Raw genomic sequence first — 21,110 nt, 5'->3', positions numbered from 1 at the left:
AAGATCCTCTCACTTAAAGGACAGTTATCACAAATTCTCACCAAAAAAAGGGTTAACTCACTCTTATGGATCCGCCAGAAATCAGACAGAGCGGACACTTTGTTGGCTCGTCGTCCTATTTCCAATGAGGAAATTATTGCCACGATCGCTCAGCTGCGCCGATCGTCCGCCCCGGGCCCTGATGGCTATACTGCCATCTATTATAAAAAAATTTGCACAATCCCTTCTTCCTATGCTTCACTCACTATTTAATTCTTTATTGGAACTGGGCTTGCTGGACGCAGCCACCACCAGGGCCAACATTATCGTTATACCCAAACCTGATCGCGACCCGCTGGAAATTAAAAATTATAGACACAACTCACTTTTGAATACGGACCTCAAGTTGTTCGCCAAAATCCTCGCGAACAGATTGGCCCCATTCCTGCCGGTTTTAGTACATCCGGACCAAGAGGATAATTCTGAGTTGATCGCAGCAGCAAGTTTGTTAGCAATTGGGTAAAACCATGTGCACTGCAGGTGTGACAAATATAACATGTGCAGAGAGAGTTAGATTTGGGTGGGTTATTTTGTTTCTGTGCAGGGTAAATACTGGCTGCTTTATTTTTACACTGCAATTTAGATTTCAGTTTGAATGCACCCCACCCAAATCTAACTCTCTCTGCACATGTTATATCTGCCTCCCCTGCAGTGCACATGGTTTTGGCCAACTGCTAAAAAAAATTCCTGCTGCAATCAACTTGGAATTACCTCCCAAGTCGGTTTTGTTCCTAACCGGCAAGCAGCGGATAACACTCGCCGACTTATTAATCTTATCCACCTCTCCCAACGGGAGTCCCTTCCGACCCTGGTGGTGGCTCTGGATGCAGAAAAAGCCTTTGATAGAGTAGCATGGCCCTTTATTCAACAAACCTTGAGAAATATAGGCCTGCACGGTGCTTTTTATAATGCCGCTACCTCACTTTATCATAACCCTTCTGCTTCCGTTCTCGTTAACGGTCTTTCCTCTCCTTCTCTCCCTATCAGAAATGGCACCCGACAAGACTGCCCGCTCTCCCGGTTGTTATTTGCTCTGGTGATGGAGCCTTTGGCGGCCAAAATCAGACTGAACACTAACATCTCAGGCGTTGCAATGTGGAATCACGAATTCAAGATAGCGCTGTATGCTGACGATGTCATATTAACTTTAACTGACCCACACATATCTTTACAACATCTATTTGAGGAGATTCACACTTATAGTCACCTGTCTAATTACAAACTCAACACTGATAAAACAGAAATCTTGGATATACACGTGTCTCCCCGAGATCTGCGCCTCCTACAATCTTCTTATCCGTTTAAGTGGCAACACACCAAGCTTAAGTATCTAGGTATCTACCTGACTAAATCTCACGCGTCACTGTACGCAGCCAATTTCCCATGGCTATTCCCGTCTATACGTACTGACCTAGTTGGTTGGAACAAACTCTATATCTCTTGGTTTAGGCGCATAGCTGCGGTCAAAATGAACATACTCCCACGATTCTTACTATATCTTTGGCAGACTCTCCCAATCCACATACCAACTAAAATATTGAAAAATCTTCAAAGGGATTTGTCTATCTTTATTTGGGCTGGAAAGAAGCCCAGAGTTAAGATACGACTACTTCAACAACATCGTACCTCAGGAGGCCTCGGTATGCCTGATTTGATTAAATACTACCGTGCTACACACTTAGCCTCATGTGTTCTCTGGCACTCGCCTCCTGAACAGAGACTGTGAACGCTCTTGGAAGCTCATGCAGTAAATATGTATTCATCCTCAACCTTGTTATGGTGCGCACCTTGCTCCCGCCCGACCTCATCTCTCTTACTACCACCGATGCGTTTTTCACTGTCGGTCTGGGATCATTGCACCCGCTTTTACCGACTTCGTTCCTTTTATCCTCTACCGACTCCCCTGTGGGACAATTCTAGGTTTCCTCCAGGTACTGACCACCTTGCTTTTAAATATTGGACCTCACATAACGTCCTTTTCTTGGTGGACCTGGCCCCTCTTTCTTCATTTCCCTCGTTTACGGACCTGCAATCGCGCTTCTCACTTCCCCACTCGACTTTCTATAAATTTTTGCAAATTCGTCAATTTTATACTGCCCTCTGTAAAACTGCTCATCCTAGGACCAAAACTGCATTTGAATCTTTATGTTGTGGTCAACGCTCTACAAACAAATAAGGCGAGAGGATCGTTTGAAATAGAAATACCTATGGGGAATGAGGAAAGCTGCTGAGACACAAAGCATTGTTAATTAGAATCATTATATATAATATATATATATATATATATATATATATATATATAAGTCGTCCGGCGGCACTCACGGCAATAAAGACAAATAAGCAGCTCCAATCAGCCAATGTTTCAATGTTATTTCAACATTTTCGTCAGGGCATAATACATTAACAAACATCACATACCTTTATACCATCACTGATCCGTCCATTCCTCCCGCCGTCCGCGCGCCACGCTCGATAAAGTGACGTCATCACGGTGCGCCCGGACACCAAGTAGGTACGGAGGGACCAGAGCACCAAAATTGGACAAAGTGCAAAGTGCTAAAATAAAAAAGACAAACAATAATGTTACACACATTCAACAAGATACACTGTAGCTGCCTGCCTGTAATGCATAATAACACTAATGTGAGCAATGCATAATAACAGAAGAGATTTCATCAATATTTGCAAAATAGAAATCTATGTCATAAAAACGATGTTCAATAGGCACAACTGATGCCAAAAGATACACATATACATCATAAATACGGTTGCAAGAACACATTTTTTATAAAAAAACATGACAAACCTAACTGTTCGTTTAACCCATGGGGGGACAGAGTATCCAATAGGAAAATCCACTTGGATTCTGCCTGTAACAAACGCAGACCCCGATCTCCCCCACGTTTTAACGGGGGGATATGATCTATTATCCGGTGGCGTAAAGTCGCTAGAGAATGGCGGGCTTCTACAAAGTGTCTGGGGACCGGTAAATCACTTTTCCCTGACAATAATGCGGCCCTTATCGATGAACGGTGGTTCGCCATGCGTTCCTTAAAAGTACTCTCAGTTTTGCCCACGTAGTGCAACCCACATGGGCAACTGAGAAGATAAATCACAAATTTCGTACTACACGTGACTCTGTGACGAATGTTAAACTTTTTACCGGTATAGGGGTGATGAAAAGAATCGCCTGCTATCATGTGGCTGCACGTAGTGCAGCCTAGGCATTTGAAGCAGCCTTTACGCTGTTGATTCAAAAATGATCTATTCTGTGTATCTACAGAAGATGGAAATTGAATATCAGATTTTACCACATAATCACGGATATTTCTACCCCTCTTGTAGGCTGGCATTATCCTTTGATCACGTAATTTAGAGAGAGCGGGGTCAGATTGAATGACCGGCCAGAATGCTTTAGTCACCCTATTAATTTTGGTGCTTGCAGTATTGAATTTGCTAACCCAAACAAACTTTGACTGACTGTTTCTGGCCACTGGCAACAAGGAATCCGATCTGGAAATTTTAAGGACCCGATTCTTGGTGCGTGCTAACTCTCTAGGACAATATCCCCTGTTCTTAAACTTACTGACCATCTCATCGAGAGCACTTTCAAGTTGTGTTTCATCATTGATGATTCTACGAACCCGAAGCATCTGTGAAAAAGGGAGACCTCTTTTGAGAGGTTCTGGGTGATGGCTACTAGCTAGTAGTATATTATTCCTATCTGTCGATTTACAGAATAACTGAGTTCGGATCTTATTATCAATGACGCTGATATTAACGTCTAAAAAGTTCACACTAGATGTACTCCTAGTATAGGTGAATTTCACTGGCGAATCGGTCTCATTGTGAGTTTTAATCAACAATTCCAGTTGCTCTCCTGGACCAGTCCACAAGAGCAATAAGTCATCAATGTATCTAAGATACAACAATACATTTGACTTGACCTCCTCTTTTGAGAAAAATAGTTCTTCTTCTACACCAAACATAAAGCAATTAGCCAGTGATGGAGACACATTACTCCCCATGGCGCAGCCCTGTCGCTGCACATAATACGCATTGTTGAACATGAAATAATTGCGTTCTAACGTCAAACGCAATAGTCGAATGAATAGTTCAACACAAGGCCCTTTATATAGGGGATGATTATCAATCACCTTTTGTACAGCAATCAGGCCTGCGTCATGAGGAATACACGTATAAAGGCTCTTAACATCTATGGTCACCAAAAGACACTTGTACAATTTTGGTGCTCTGGTCCCTCCGTACCTACTTGGTGTCCGGGCGCACCGTGATGACGTCACTTTATCGAGCGTGGCGCGCGGACGGCGGGAGGAATGGACGGATCAGTGATGGTATAAAGGTATGTGATGTTTGTTAATGTATTATGCCCTGACGAAAATGTTGAAATAACATTGAAACGTTGGCTGATTGGAGCTGCTTATTTGTCTTTATTGCCGTGAGTGCCGCCGGACGACTTCTGTACATGTGTGGGGAACCGTGCAGGTTCTTTATGGAGGGCACCGGCTGTTAATGTTTATTTCATTGGGGAAGGAGTGCCGCTTGACTGTGTTACTATTTCAGCGTTTGATCTTTGGATGAACCGCTTTTGAAGGCACCCTCCGTAATATTTTACCAGCATCAGGTTGTATTGGGTGTTTGCTGCAGCACCCATTGCTACACACTGGGACAATAGATTGGGTGTGCACGTGTGATTTCCTACACACATTCCAGCACTGTGGTTTGCCTTATCCCTGTCAGAATGTCGACTGCTGCCGACATCGATACAGATGCATTACTGGCTGGGTTTGATTTAACCCCAGGAGAGACTTTCAGTTATTCAGATAATGACGCTATTAACATCCGTTTTAAGGATAATTTGTCAGTGACTGGAGGCAACATTGAGAACATTAATTTGTATAGAGAGCTATTGAAGCTCAAAAAGCGTGAACAAGATTATTACTATCATGGGGTGACACTGTCTGATTACCATCGGGATGGTAAAATACCACGTGGTTTCAGGATAAGGAACATTCCAACTATTGGCAGGCTTAATGCCACTTTCTGCAAGAAATGGATAGCCATTTTAAATAAGTGTTCCTATGATCTCATCTTGTTGGTGATAGAGGAGGTGACGAAAGAGTTAATGACTATCAGGTCCCAAATAGAGGAGTTTGAAACCACCCACAAACCTACGTTATTGGCTGATACTACCTCCAATTGGCTGGAACAGTTATCGACACAGGTCGACAAATATCGCAAGGACCTGGTGCAATACAAACGCCTGAAATTGGAGAAGGTGAACCAAGATTACGCCAAGAAACAGGTATATCCCTGGATATCAGGCACCACCCCCTATTCAAGAGCCCCCAGAAAGCGGATGTCCAATCGGTACAATAGGGGCCAATTCGATACCGACACGTCTACAGATGGTACAGCCTCGGCTAGCGAAAATGAGCGTGGCAACATCTCAGGTCGTCACCCTTTAGGGGTTCGGACAAGAGCCCAGATTTCCGACCCAAGCGGAGGTACACGAGGAGGGGGGGCCAAAACCAGAGGTCGTGGCGGAGGACGTCCTCCAGTACAGAAGAGGAGCTGATCATCAACATTTCTGATCGAGTTCTCACTCCGAATGAAAACAAGGTACTGTCTAGAGGTTTGAACTTTGTCCCTACACAGCGGTTCGAACCGTTTGGATGGAAAATCGAACGTTACAAATTGAGTAGACAACTACGTCTTAAAGAATATTTCAATTCATCTGATAAAGTGACTGTGACCAGTGACCCATTACCCAGTTTTTTGCATAAAAAAATCAGTTTTTGATCCTGGTTCAACAAATGCCGCCATTAAATCCTTTTGTCGTACTATTGACATGAGTATTGATGGCATGTCGACTCCTTCTAAAAATCAGTTCAGTAATTTATCTAAGGAGGAATGGCAGGCATTAATGTCTCTTAGCAAATATGATGACGTGGTGTTCAGACCGGCGGACAAGGGTGGAGCCATAGTCGTGCAAAACACAGCAGACTATGTGTTAGAATTGAATCGTCAACTTAATGACCATTCCACCTATTGTGTCCTGGGGTCTGATCCCACGTCATCATATAAGAAAGAATTAGATACTATTTTGCACAAAGCTGTTCTTGATGGCGATATTTCGGTTGATGTGTGTGATGCTTTGAAGGTATCATATCCGATTGTGCCACTGTTGTATTCGATTCCCAAGATACATAAAGACAGATATGCCCCTCCAGCTCGTCCTATCATATCTGCGAGGGGATCATTATTTCAAAAAATCTCTATGTACCTTGATTTCTTTCTACAACCATGTGTGCAGACCCATGATTATTATTTAAAGGATACTACTTCACTCTTGACTAGATTGGCAGAAATTCAGACAGTTCCTCTGGGCTGTCTTTTGGTGACCATAGATGTTAAGAGCCTTTATACGTGTATTCCTCATGACGCAGGCCTGATTGCTGTACAAAAGGTGATTGATAATCATCCCCTATATAAAGGGCCTTGTGTTGAACTATTCATTCGACTATTGCGTTTGACGTTAGAACGCAATTATTTCATGCTCAACAATGCGTATTATGTGCAGCGACAGGGCTGCGCCATGGGGAGTAATGTGTCTCCATCACTGGCTAATTGCTTTATGTTTGGTGTAGAAGAAGAACTATTTTTCTCAAAAGAGGAGGTCAAGTCAAATGTATTGTTGTATCTTAGATACATTGATGACTTATTGCTCTTGTGGACTGGTCCAGGAGAGCAACTGGAATTGTTGATTAAAACTCACAATGAGACCGATTCGCCAGTGAAATTCACCTATACTATGAGTACATCTAGTGTGAACTTTTTAGACGTTAATATCAGCGTCATTGATAATAAGATCCGAACTCAGTTATTCTGTAAATCGACAGATAGGAATAATATACTACTAGCTAGTAGCCATCACCCAGAACCTCTCAAAAGAGGTCTCCCTTTTTCACAGATGCTTCGGGTTCGTAGAATCATCAATGATGAAACACAACTTGAAAGTGCTCTCGATGAGATGGTCAGTAAGTTTAAGAACAGGGGATATTGTCCTAGAGAGTTAGCACGCACCAAGAATCGGGTCCTTAAAATTTCCAGATCGGATTCCTTGTTGCCAGTGGCCAGAAACAGTCAGTCAAAGTTTGTTTGGGTTAGCAAATTCAATACTGCAAGCACCAAAATTAATAGGGTGACTAAAGCATTCTGGCCGGTCATTCAATCTGACCCCGCTCTCTCTAAATTACGTGATCAAAGGATAATGCCAGCCTACAAGAGGGGTAGAAATATCCGTGATTATGTGGTAAAATCTGATATTCAATTTCCATCTTCTGTAGATACACAGAATAGATCATTTTTGAATCAACAGCGTAAAGGCTGCTTCAAATGCCTAGGCTGCACTACGTGCAGCCACATGATAGCAGGCGATTCTTTTCATCACCCCTATACCGGTAAAAAGTTTAACATTCGTCACAGAGTCACGTGTAGTACGAAATTTGTGATTTATCTTCTCAGTTGCCCATGTGGGTTGCACTACGTGGGCAAAACTGAGAGTACTTTTAAGGAACGCATGGCGAACCACCGTTCATCGATAAGGGCCGCATTATTGTCAGGGAAAAGTGATTTACCGGTCCCCAGACACTTTGTAGAAGCCCGCCATTCTCTAGCGACTTTACGCCACCGGATAATAGATCATATCCCCCCGTTAAAACGTGGGGGAGATCGGGGTCTGCGTTTGTTACAGGCAGAATCCAAGTGGATTTTCCTATTGGATACTCTGTCCCCCCGTGGGTTAAACGAACAGTTAGGTTTGTCATGTTTTTTATAAAAAATGTGTTCTTGCAACCGTATTTATGATGTATATGTGTATCTTTTGGCGTCAGTTGTGCCTATTGAACATCGTTTTTATGACAGATTTCTATTTTGCAAATATTGATGAAATCTCTTCTGTTATTATGCATTGCTAACATTAGTGTTATTATGCATTACAGGCAGGCAGCTACAGTGTATCTTGTTGAATGTGTGTAACATTATTGTTTGTCTTTTTTATTTTAGCACTTTGTACAATTTTGGTGCTCTGGTCCCTCCGTACCTACTTGGTGTCCGGGCGCACCGTGATGACGTCACTTTATCGAGCGTGGCGCGCGGACGGCGGGAGGAATGGACGGATCAGTGATGGTATAAAGGTATGTGATGTTTGTTAATGTATTATGCCCTGACGAAAATGTTGAAATAACATTGAAACGTTGGCTGATTGGAGCTGCTTATTTGTCTTTATTGCCGTGAGTGCCGCCGGACGACTTCTATACATATATATATATATATTTTTTTTATTTTTTTTTTTATTCTTTTCTGCACCTTTAAGCGCAGGTTGTTCATCCTTTTCTTGTGCTCTACAAAGGGTTTGCTATCCGCTATTTACCAAATCTTACTTTCACACAATACCCCCGCAAAAGAGGCTCATGAATTAGCTTGGGAACGAGATATCGGGGAAACGTTAACCGTCGAGGAATGGGCTGACATCAGCAGGAAATTGCTAGGAGTTCCTTGTCAGTTCGTATCAAGGAAAACTCTTATAAAATCTATGACCGATGGTACTTAGTGCCGTCTAGACTACAGACTATCTACCCTTCCTGCCCTGATAGATGTTGGAGACTTTGTGGGCAACGGGGAACCATGCTGCATGTTTGGTGGTCCTGTGGGCTCGTCCGCCGCTACTGGCACCGGATTCATAAGCTAATTTTGGAAATCACAGGTGTAGTTGTTCCCGACTCGCCCTTTTATTCTCTACTTTTGCGTCCTATCCCTGACATTTCTAACCATCTACTAAGACTAATTAAACACATTTTAAATACAGCCAAATGGCAAATTGCGGCGAATTGGAAATCCGCCTCTCCTCCTACTCTCCCCGCTACGATCAACGCTATATGGTCCACATACAAACTGGAACGCATCACAGATGCCCTTCACGATACGTCAATTACTTTTATATGCACTTGGACGCCATGAACATTTCACTTTAATGCTGAACCACCATTGACAACCATCTGATCCAATATCCATATATGTGACTGGACTCTATAATGTGACCGACCTTGCCTGGCCGACACTCACCCCCCTCCCCTTTTTTCCTTGCTCCTGCTTCTTATTCTTTCTTTTCTTGTTTCCTCGCTTTCCTCTGTTTTTCTTCTTGTTCTCTATATAATTGTATTGCTGTTTCTGTTTTTTTATATTTGATGGATAGGATCACTATGGCCCATAATGTTACTATGTCTTATTGACACCCCATCTCTATGTATGTTGATCTGCAATCTGTCTATTGTTATTGCGTTTGTTCTTCTTATTACAAAAACCAATAAAAACTTAATTTTCAAAAAAAAAAAGAAACATTACTTCTCTAATTTACCAAGCAGAAGTGAGTTTATTCTTATTATATTATAAAGGCAACAATTTTTCCTGTATTATATTTTCCATATGCAACATTAGTTACGTGTGTGTAACATTAGTTACAAGAACATCTATATAATAAATATTAAACACAGTTGAAACTCATGGTATTTCATTTAAATAAATATACCAACATAATCATAATTAGTGCTGTACAAAAGAAAAAAAAATTGCCATTTACATAAACTACATAAAGATGCGTAAAATTAAATTGTAACAAGGTCTGTTACTTTTAATCAATTGTTACATGTAACATTAGTTACATTTCAATGTAACATTAGTTACTTTGAGATGGCCTAACATGAGAGAGAGAGAGAGAGAGAGAGAGAGAGAGAGAGAGAGAGAGAGAGAGAGAGAGAGAGAGAGAGAGAGAGAGAGAGAGAGAGAGAGAGAGAGAGAGAGAGAGATTATAAATACACACACACTTATCTAATCAAGTGGTTCCCAAACTCTGTCCTCAAGGACAACAGTTCCTGTTATTTGTATCGCTATGTGAATAGGACGCATAAGCATACTCTTGATTAAAATGATTTGCGGCATGCTTATAGTCTCTATGCATATGCGGCTGTATCTGCATACAAAATGGTACATTACAGTGGTTTCTAGGAAAACACTAACTTAGCGTTACATAGGTCAATACAGCCAAGGTCGTACACAAGATTATAGGCATGCCGCATATCATTTTAACCAGCATAAACTGCTTGTACGTCCTTTTTGCCTCATTTTGTGAATAAGACGCATTTTAATGGAAATAGTACGTAAAGACGCTGGATGCTACAGAGTAACTCTACGGCATGGCGTGAATAGAAGTGCTGTTCAACGTACAGGAAGGTTAGATATAAGTGGACACATCTGTACCATAATGACCTCCTGAAATTTACCAGATAAAAAAACACTTACATAATTTTCAAGGAATACTTTCATTGCATACATCTGTAAGATATCGATATATCTAATACTGCAACATCCTTCACCTTTAAAGGCTATTACATAGTGCTGGTCTTGCTGGTAACAAAGTGTCATTTCGACCTGGTCGCACGCAGGCGGATTTTTGCACTGCTGTGACCAGGTAATCGCCGCCTACAGGGGAGGGGGTAAACGCTGTGCAGGAGAGCGATCGCTTATGCAGAGAAAAGTTTGTGCAGTCTCTGCACAGCTCAGAACTTACTCAGCCGCTGCGATGATCCGGGCCGGAGCTGACGTCAGGAATCCTTCCTTCAAACGGCTGGACACGCCTGCGTTTCTCCGGACACTCCTAGGAAACTGTCAGTTGAAACCCACAAACAACCTCTTCCTGTTAATCTTCTTGCGATCGCCGGTGCGATCACTTTCTTCGGCCATCCCTTCGCTGTCCTGCACTCCCCGTAGCTGGGGGTACCTCGCGCCTGCGCATTGCGGTGCATACGCATGCGCAGTTCATACCCAATCGCTGCTGAGCGAAAACGCACAGCAGTGATCGGATCTGAATGACCCCCTAAATCCGATAACGGCTCGCCTTGTTCATTTTAACCGTGATCCTATGGTCCTCTGCCGGTAATGGATTGCCAGCTTTGTTATGCATCTAGTCAATAAGAAGCTATACAATTTAGCTGTGATCTGCATATGGGTAATCTGGTTAATCCACTCCCAGGAGATGTTCTCAAATGAGTTTGTTATAATAAGAATTTACTTACCGATAATTCTATTTCTCGGAGTCCGTAGTGGATGCTGGGGTTCCTGAAAGGACCATGGGGAATAGCGGCTCCGCAGGAGACAGGGCACAAAAAGTAAAGCTTTCCGATCAGGTGGTGTGCACTGGCTCCTCCCCCCATGACCCTCCTCCAGACTCCAGTTAGGTACTGTGCCCGGACGAGCGTACACAATAAGGGAGGAATTTTGAATCCCGGGTAAGACTCATACCAGCCACACCAATCACACTGTACAACCTGTGATCTGAACCCAGTTAACAGTATGATAACAGCGGAGCCTCTGAAAAGATGGCTCACAACAACAATAACCCGATTTAGTTAGCAATAACTATGTACAAGTATTGCAGATAATCCGCACTTGGGATGGGCGCCCAGCATCCACTACGGACTCCGAGAAATAGAATTATCGGTAAGTAAATTCTTATTTTCTCTATCGTCCTTGTGGATGCTGGGGTTCCTGAAAGGACCATGGGGATTATACCAAAGCTCCCAAACGGGCGGGAGAGTGCGGATGACTCTGCAGCACCGAATGAGAGAACTCCAGGTCCTCTTTTGTCAGGGTATCAAATTTGTAGAATTTTACAAACGTGTTCTCCCCCGACCACGTAGCTGGCTAGCTGCTCGGCAAAGTTGTAATGCCGAGACCCCTCGGGCAGCCGCCCAAGATGAGCCCACCTTCCTTGTGGAATGGGCCTTAACAGATTTAGACTGTGGCAGGCCTGCCACAGAATGTGCAAGTTGAATTGTGCTACCAATCCCACGAGCAATCGACTGCTTAGAAGCAGAAGCACCCAGCATTGTTGGGTGCATACAGGATAAACAGCAAGTCAGATTTCCTGACTCCAGCCAACCTGGAAACTATATTTTCAGGGCCCTGATAACATCCAGCAACTTGGAGTCCTCCAAGTCCCTAGTAGCCGCAGGTACCACAATAAGCTGGTTCAGGTGAAACGCTGACACCACCTTAAGGAGAAACTGGGGACGAGTCCGCAGCTTTGCTCTGTCCGAATGGACAATCAGATATGGCTTTGTGAGATAAAGCCGCCAATTCTGACACTCGCCTGGCCGAGGCCAGGACCAACAGCATGGTCATTTTCCATGTGAGATATATCAAATCCACAGATTTGAGTTGTTTAAACCAATGTGATTTTTTAGGAATCCCAAAACTACGTTGAGATCGCCCAGTGCCACTGGAGACATCAAAGGGGCTGTATATGCAGTACTCCCTTAACAACTTCTGGACTTCAGGAACTGAAGCCAATTTCTTTCTGGAAGAAAATCAACAGGCCGAAATTTGAACCTTAATGGACCCAATTTGAGACCCATAGACACTCCTGTTTGCAGGAAATGTAGAAATTAACCTAGTTGAAATTCTTCCGTGGAGCCTTCTTGGACTCACACCCTGGCACATATTTTCACCTAAGTGGTGATAATGTTGTGCGGTCACCTCCTTCCTGGCTCTGACCAGGGTAGGGATGACCTCTTCCGGAATGCCTCTTTCCCTTAGGATCCGGCGTTCACCCGCCTTGGCGTCAACGCAGCTGCGGTAAGTCCCGGAACAGACACGGTTCTTGCCGAATCAAGACCCTTCTTAGTATCTCTTGAAGTTCCGGGAACCAAGTCCTTCTTGGCCAAACCGGAGCCACGAGTATAGTTCTTACTCCTCTCCTTCCTATCATTTTCAATACATTGGGTATGAAAAGCAGAGGATGGAACACATACACCGACTGGTACACCGACGGTGTTACCAGAGCGTCCCAGCTATTGCCTGAGTGTCTCTTGACCTGGCGCTTCAGGTGGGACGCCATCATAACCACCTTTGGTCTTTCCCAACGGTTTACAATCATGTGGAAACTTCCAGATTAAGTTTCCACTTTTCCGGGTGGAATTCATTTATGCTGAGGAAATCTTCCCAGTTGCCCACTCCCGGAATGAACACTGCTGACAGTGTTATCACATGATTTTCCGCCCAGCGAAGAATCCTTGCTGTCATTGCCCTCCTGCTTCTTGTGTCGCCCCGTCTGATAACGTGGGCGACCGCCATGATGATGTCCTACTGGATCAGCACCGGTTGACTTTGAAGCAGGAGTCTTCCTAGGCTCAGAGCATTGTAAATTGCCCTTAGCTCCAGTATATTCATGTGGAGAGAAGTCTCCAGACTTGACCACACTTCCTTGGAAATTTTTTCCCTGTGTGACTACTCCCCAGCCTCTCAGGCTGGTATCCGTGGTCCCCAGAACACAGTCCTGAATGCTGAGTGTGCTGCCCTCTAAAAGATGAGCACTCTGCAGCCCCCACAGAAGAGACACCCTTGTCCTTGGAGACAGGATTATCCGCTGATGCATCTGAAAATGCGATCCGGACCATTCGTCCAGCAAATCCCCTGAGATCTGCCGAATGGAATCGCTTCGTAAGAAGCCACAATTTTTCCCAGGACTCCTGTGCATTGATGCACTGATACTTGGCCTGGTTTTAGGAGGTTTCTGACTAGGTCGAATAACTCCTTGGCTTTTTCCTCCCGGAGGAACACCTTTTTCTGGACTATGCCCAGAATCATTCCTAGGAACAGCAGACGTATCGTCGGAAAACAGCTGCGATTCTTGGAATATTTAGAATCCAGTCGTGCTGTCGTAGAACTACTTTAGATAGTGCTCTTCCGACCTCCAACTGTTCTCTGGAACTTGCCCTTTTCAGGATATCGTCCAAGTAAGGGATAATTTAGATGCCTTTTTTCTTTGAAGAAACATCTTTTCGGCCATTACCTTGGTAAAAGGCCCGGGGTGCCGTGGATAATTCAAACGGCATCGTCTGAAACTGATATTGACAGTTCTGTACCACGAACCAGAGGTACCCTTGTTGAGAAGGGCAAATTTGGACATGGAGGTAATCCTTGATGTCCAGGGACACCATATAGTCCCCTTTTTTCCGGTTCGCTATCACTGCTCTGAGTGACTCCATCTCGATTTGAACCTTTTATGTAAGTGTTCAAAGATTTCAGTTTAGACTATGTCTCACCAAGCCGTCTGGCTTCAGTACCACAATATAGTGTGGAAAAATAATACCCTTTTCCTTGTTGTAGGAGGGGTACTTTGATTATCACCTGCTGGATATACAGCTTGTGAATTTTTTCCAATGCTGCCTCCCTGTCGGAGGGAGCCGTTGGTAAAGCAGACTTCAGAAACCTGCGAGGAGAAGATGTCTCGACTCTCCAATCTGTACCCCTGGGATAATACTTGTACTATCTAGGGGTCAACCTGCGAGTGATCCCACTGCGCGCTGAGACTCTTGAGACTACCCCCCCACCTTGAGTCCGCTTGCATGGCCCCAGCGTCATGCTGAGGACTTGGCAGACGCGGTGGAGGGCTTCTTTTCCTGGGAAGGGGCTGCCTGCTGCAGTCTACTTCCCTTACCTCTATGTCTGGGCAGATATGACTGGCCTTTTGCCTGCATGCCCTCATGGGAAAGGAAGGATTGAGGCTGAAAAGACGGTGTCTTTTTCAGCTGAGATGTAACTTGGGGTAAAAAGGTTGGATTTCCCAGCTGTTGCCGTGGTCCCCAGGTCCGATGGACCGACCCCAACTAACTCCTTCCCTTTATACGGCAATACTTCCATGTGCCGTATGGGATCTGTATCACCTGACCACTGTCGTGTCCATGACATCTTCTGGGTGATATGGACAACGTACTTATCTTGATGCCAGAGAGCAAATATCCCTCTGTGCATCTCACGTACATATATATAGAATGCATCCTATTAAATGCTCTATATGAATAAAATATTTTCAGTCAGGGAATCCGACCAAGCCAACCCAGCACTGCATCTCCAGGCTGATGGCGATCGCTGGTCGCAGTATAACCACCGTATGTGTGTATATACTTTTTAGGATATCTTTCCAGCTTCCTATCAGCTGGCTCCTTGAGGGCGGCCGTATCTGGAGACGGTAACGCCACTTGATAAGCGTGTGAGCGCCTTATCACCCTAAGGGGTGTTTCCCAACGCGCCCTAATTTCTGGCGGGAAAGGGTATAACGCCAATATTTGCTATCGGGGTAACCCCACGCATCATCACACACTTCATTTTATTTTATCTGATTCAGGAAAAACTACAGGTAGTTTTTTCACTCCCACATAATACCCTTTTTTTGTGGTACTTGTAGTATCAGAAATATGCAACACCTCCTTCATTGCCCTTAACGTGTGGCCCTAATGAGAAATACGTTTGTTTATTCACCGTCGACACTGGATTCAGTGTCCGTGTCTGTGTCTGTGTCGACCGACTGAGGTAAATGGGCGTTTTTAACGCCCCTGACGGTGTTTCTGAGACGCCTGGACCGGTACTAATAGTTTGTCGGCCGTCTCACGTCGTCAACCGACCTTGCAGCGTGTTGACATTCTCACGTAATTCCCTAAATAAGCCATCCATTCCGGTGTCGACTCCCTAGAGAGTGACATCACCATTACAGGCAATTTCTCCGCCTCCTCACCAACATCGTCCTCATACATGTCGACACACACGTACCGACACACAGCACACACACCGGGAATGCTCTGACAGAGGACAGGACCCACACTAGCCCTTTGGGGAGACAGAGGGAGAGTTTGCCAGCACACACCAAAAACGCTATAATTATATAGGGACAACCTTATATAAGTGTTTTCCCTTATAGCATCTTTATATATATCTCAATATCGCCAAAATCAGTGCCCCCCCTCTCTGTTTTAACCCTGTTTCTGTAGTGCAGTGCAGGGGAGAGCCTGGGAGCCTTCTCTCCAGGCTTTCTGTGAGAGAAAATGGCGCTGTGTGCTGAGGAGATAGGCCCCGCCCCTTTTTCGGCGGGCTCGTCTCCCGCTATTTAGTGAATCTTGGTAGGGGTTAAATATCTCCATATAGCCTCTGGGGGCTATATGTGAGGTATTTTTCGCCAAAAAAGGTTTTCATTTGCCTCCCAGGGCGCCCCCCTCCCAGCGCCCTGCACCCTCAGTGACTGCCGTGTGAAGTGTGCTGAGAGGAAAATGGCGCACAGCTGCAGTGCTGTGCGCTACCTTTAGAAGACTGCAGGAGTCTTCAGCCGCCGATTCTGGACCTCTTCTTACTTCAGCATCTGCAAGGGGGCCGGCGGCGCGGCTCCGGTGACCATCCAGGCTGTACCTGTGATCGTCCCTCTGGAGCTGATGTCCAGTAGCCAAGAAGCCAATCCATCCTGCACGCAGGTGAGTTCACTCCTTCTCCCCTAAGTCCCTCGTTGCAGTGATCCTGTTGCCAGCAGGACTCACTGTAAAATAAAAAACCTAAGCTAAACTTTCTCTAAGCAGCTCTTTAGGAGAGCCACCTAGATTGCACCCTTCTCGGCCGGGCACAAAAATCTAACTGGAGTCTGGAGGAGGGTCATGGGGGGAGGAGCCAGTGCACACCACCTGATCGGAAAGCTTTACTTTTTGTGCCCTGTCTCCTGCGGAGCCGCTATTCCCCATGGTCCTTTCAGGAACCCCAGCATCCACAAGGACGATAGAGAAAATCTTATTGGCAAAATGTATATCACCCTACAGGTTTCATCCATGTGGGCTTCATCAGGAATATGTCAAAGGGAACCCATTTGATGTACTGAATCATAATCAACCTTCTTTGCAATGCAGGATAAAGATGGTGCAGCCTGAACTTTGCAAAGAAGTATACAGAGAAATAAGGTTGAGATTATTTGTGTGTGTGCATGTCCTTCTGCTCATGTGCTAAACTATTATATTTGTACTGCTGTCATGCCTATAAAGTCTATTAATAGATTTTATAGAATTGGCTACATGTGAGGGGAATCACCATTGACAGCGAGGTTTTCAGTCCATAAACTGTATATAACAATATTGAAGTCACTACAAATAGCACTTTGAGGATGCGGTACAGTGTGCTGTGGACACAGGACCTAATTCAGACTTGATCGTAGCAGCAAATTTGTTAGCAGATGGGCAAAATCATATGCACTGCAGGGGAAGGGGGGCAGATATAACATGTGCAGAGAGAGTTAGATTTGGGTGGGTTATATTCTTTCTGTGCAGGGTAAATACTGGAACACCCCACACCCAAATCTGACTCTGCACATTATATCTGCCCCCCACCCCTCCCTTCAGTGCACATGGGCCCTCATTCCGAGTTGTTCGCTCGCAAGCTGCTTTTAGCAGCTTTGCACACGCTAAGCCGCCGCCTACTGGGAGTGAATCTTAGTTTATCAAAATTGCGAACGAAAGATTAGCAAAATTGCGAATAGACACTTCTTAGCAGTTTCTGAGTAGCTCCACACTTACTCGGCAACTGCGATCAGTTCAGTCAGTTTCGTTCCTGGTTTGACGTTACAAACACACACTGCGTTCGGCCAGACACTCCTCCGTTTCTCCAGCCACTCCCGCGTTTTTCCCAGAAACTGTAGCGTTTTTTCGCACACACCCATAAAACGGTCAGTTTCCGCCCAGAAACACCCACTTCCTGTCAATCACATTATGATCACCAGAACGAAGAAAAAACCTTGTAATGCCGTGAGTAAAATACCTAACAGCATAGCAAATTTACTTGGCGCAGTCGCAATGCGGACATTGCGCATGAGCGACTAATCGCTCCGTTGCGACAAAAAAATAACGAGCGAACAACTCGGAATGACCCCCATGGTTTTGCCCATCTGCAAACAAATTTGCTGCTACGATCAGGTCTGAATTAGGCCCACAGTGAGGCCTAATTGTAGCGACTGCATAGATGATACACATGGAGGGATCCCAGAAGACCAAAATGCACAGATACATTTCAAATTGGAAACTAACTCATGGCCCTAATACTCTGAGGTAACAATGCAAATAACTGTGCTACAAGTGCATTCTGGGAGAATACATGCTTTATTCGGGTTTGTTTTCTTAAACTAGAAATATGCAAATCTCTTCATACAGTACATTGACATCTTAACAGACCCAACAAAGTGTCAAACAGTTTAAAGCAAGTTATATGCAAATTTCTGCATTTGCTCTGGCAATGCTACCCCCCCCCCCCACCCCCACCTGTGTATAATAAAATGTACATTTACCTTTACTTTCAAGTTTGAGTTGCTCCGCCATCAAGGTGTCCAATCTGTTACCAAGCACAAAGGCCAGAAAAGATAGTATAAGGGCATCCAAAATTCCAATAATTGCCAAAATATAAGCCCAACGCACCGAACATGCACCAAGAGAATACTTGTCCGTCTTTTCACCGCACATACGTTTAACTTCGTCTGCATCCCAGCCATCCGGGAATATCATGCAACCAAGTACAAGGCAGGCGGCTGAGGAGAAAAAAAACAAAAACAAACCATAACACACACACAGTTACTGCATAGAATATGAAATAAACACATACCCAACAAATAAGCAGCTTGGATAAAAATACATAGTAGCAGACTAGAAAGACATTGCTTTACTAGAAAATCAGGAATATTCAATCTATCTATCCACACACACACACACACACACACACACACACACACATAGATATATAAAAGTGTGTGTGTGTGTGTGTGTGTGTGTGTGTGTGTTCCAGCATAAATCTGGAGTGCCTGGAGCAATTTACACCAAACTTGGTTAACATATGACTTCCAATCTGGAAAAAAATACTGTGGGGGTAATACACCCTTAGCACCCCTAGGGGTGGGAGTGACGTGTAAAAATCCATAGTTTCGGGGTCGCTGAGATGAATAGTGACACTCCTAGTGTTCACTCTAGGCTGTTTTAGCAGGGCGCCGCGCCCTGCCCGTTTTTTAAAAGGCAAAACCCGCCCTGCCCCTTTTGCGGCACCCTGCTAGAACAGCCGCCCGCTTCCTGCCCTCCCAGTGTGTAAAGAGGCCATGTGCATGCGCACGGCATCCATTCACGCTGTGGGAGAGCTGGGGGAAGCACAGCACTGACGGAGGTGCTGGACACGCCACCAACAGTGACGCCGCCGGCAACGGATGCCCCCTACAGCAGGGTCTGTGGGCCGCACCGCCCACTAAAAAGCAGTAATCGTAGCCACGCCCCCTAATTTGCATGGCCGCGCCCCCGTTTCGGGTGCGCGCGGCGAATATACCCCCGGAGTCTGGCGCCCTGCCCATTTAATTTCTAGAGGGAACACTACATCCCGATGCTGTTTCAGTTCAAGTTCAGCCCCCATCAGCATGGTATCCGTTCACATGGTCGACCATGTTATGGTCGACAGTCATTAGGTCGACATTGACATGGTCGACATGAACACGGTCGACACATGAAAAGGTCGACATGAGTTTTTGAACTTTGTTTTCTTTTGGGGAACTTTTCCATACTTTACGATCCACGTGTACTACGATTGGAACGGTAATATGTGCCGAGCGAAGCGGTAGCGGAGCGAAGGCACCATGCCCGAAGCATGGCGAGCGAAGCGAGCCATGCGAGGGGACGCGGTGCACTAATTGGGGTTCCCAGTCACTTTACGCAAAAAACGACACAAAAAAGGTTAAAAAAAAAACTCATGTCGATCTTTTCATGTGTCGACCTTTCATGTGTCAACCATTTTAATGCGTCGACCATGTGTCCATGTCGACCATGTCAACCAATAGTGGTCAACCTAATGACTGTCGACCATAACATGGTCGACCATTCATACCGGAACCCATCAGCATGGGGGGTGAGAAGAGGTAGTGAACTTAAACTTGAAGATGGGCGCAATGAAAAAAAAAAAAAATAAGAATTTACTTACCGATAATTCTATTTCTCATAGTCCGTAGTGGATGCTGGGGACTCCGTCAGGACCATGGGGAATAGCGGCTCCGCAGGAGACAGGGCACAAAAGCAAGCTTTTAGGATCACATGGTGTGTACTGGCTCCTCCCCCTATGACCCTCCTCCAAGCCTCAGTTAGGTACTGTGCCCGGACGAGCGTACACAATAAGGAAGGATCTTGAATCCCGGGTAAGACTCATACCAGCCACACCAATCACACCGTACAACTTGTGATCTGAACCCAGTTAACAGTATGATAACACAGAAGTAGCCTCTAAAAAAAGATGGCTCACAACAATAATAACCCGATTTTTGTAACAATAACTATGTACAAGTATTGCAGACAATCCGCACTTGGGATGGGCGCCCAGCATCCACTACGGACTATGAGAAATAGAATTATCGGTAAGTAAATTCTTATTTTCTCTAACGTCCTAGTGGATGCTGGGGACTCCGTTAGGACCATGGGGATTATACCAAAGCTCCCAAACGGGCGGGAGAGTGCGGATGACTCTGCAGCACCGAATGAGAGAACTCCAAGTCCTCTTTAGCCAGAGTATCAAATTTGTAAAATTTTACAAACGTGTTCTCCCCTGACCACGTAGCTGCTCGGCAAAGTTGTAAAGCCGAGACCCCTCGGGCAGCCGCCCAAGATGAGCCCACCTTCCTTGTGGAGTGGGCTATAACAGTTTTAGGCTGTGGCAGGCCTGCCACAGAATGTGCAAGTTGGATTGTGCTACAGATCCAACGAGCAATCGTCTGCTTAGACGCAGGAGCACCCATCTTGTTGGGTGCATACAAGATAAACAACGAGTCAGATTTTCTGACTCCAGCTGTCCTTGAAATATATATTTTCAATGCTCTGACAACGTCCAGTAACTTGGAGTCCTCCAAGTCGCTAGTAGCCGCAGGCACCACAATAGGCTGGTTCAAGTGAAAAGCCGAAACCACCTTAGGGAGAAAATGAGGACGTGTCCGCAGTTCTGCCCTGTCCGAATGGAAAATCAGATATGGGCTTTTGTACGATAAAGCCGCCAACTCTGAAACTCTCCTGGCTGAAGCCAGGGCCAGTAGCATGGTTACTTTCCATGTAAGATACTTCAAATCTACCGATTTGAGAGGCTCAAACCAATGAGATTTGAGAAAATCCAAAACTACGTTT

The 21,110-nt window shown here is 45.0% G+C and overlaps 1 protein-coding gene across 2 annotated transcripts in view; it reads right to left on the bottom strand.

Annotated features, from left to right (window-relative positions):
• Nucleotides 1–21,110, bottom strand: part of LHFPL3 (LHFPL tetraspan subfamily member 3) — a 299,565-nt gene that overhangs the window by 230,318 nt on the left and 48,137 nt on the right. For both annotated transcript variants that reach the window (XM_063927015.1, XM_063927016.1), the window contains exon 2: nt 18,266–18,502. In XM_063927015.1, the coding sequence (XP_063783085.1) occupies nt 18,266–18,502 (237 nt within the window). The remainder of the gene's footprint in view (nt 1–18,265; nt 18,503–21,110) is intronic.

Source organism: Pseudophryne corroboree, chromosome 6 (genome assembly GCF_028390025.1).
Source record: "Pseudophryne corroboree isolate aPseCor3 chromosome 6, aPseCor3.hap2, whole genome shotgun sequence".
In the NCBI taxonomy this organism is placed as follows: domain Eukaryota; kingdom Metazoa; phylum Chordata; class Amphibia; order Anura; family Myobatrachidae; genus Pseudophryne; species Pseudophryne corroboree.
Note: the sequence above shows the minus strand (reverse complement) of the source record. Positions and strands in the feature narration are given on the sequence as shown.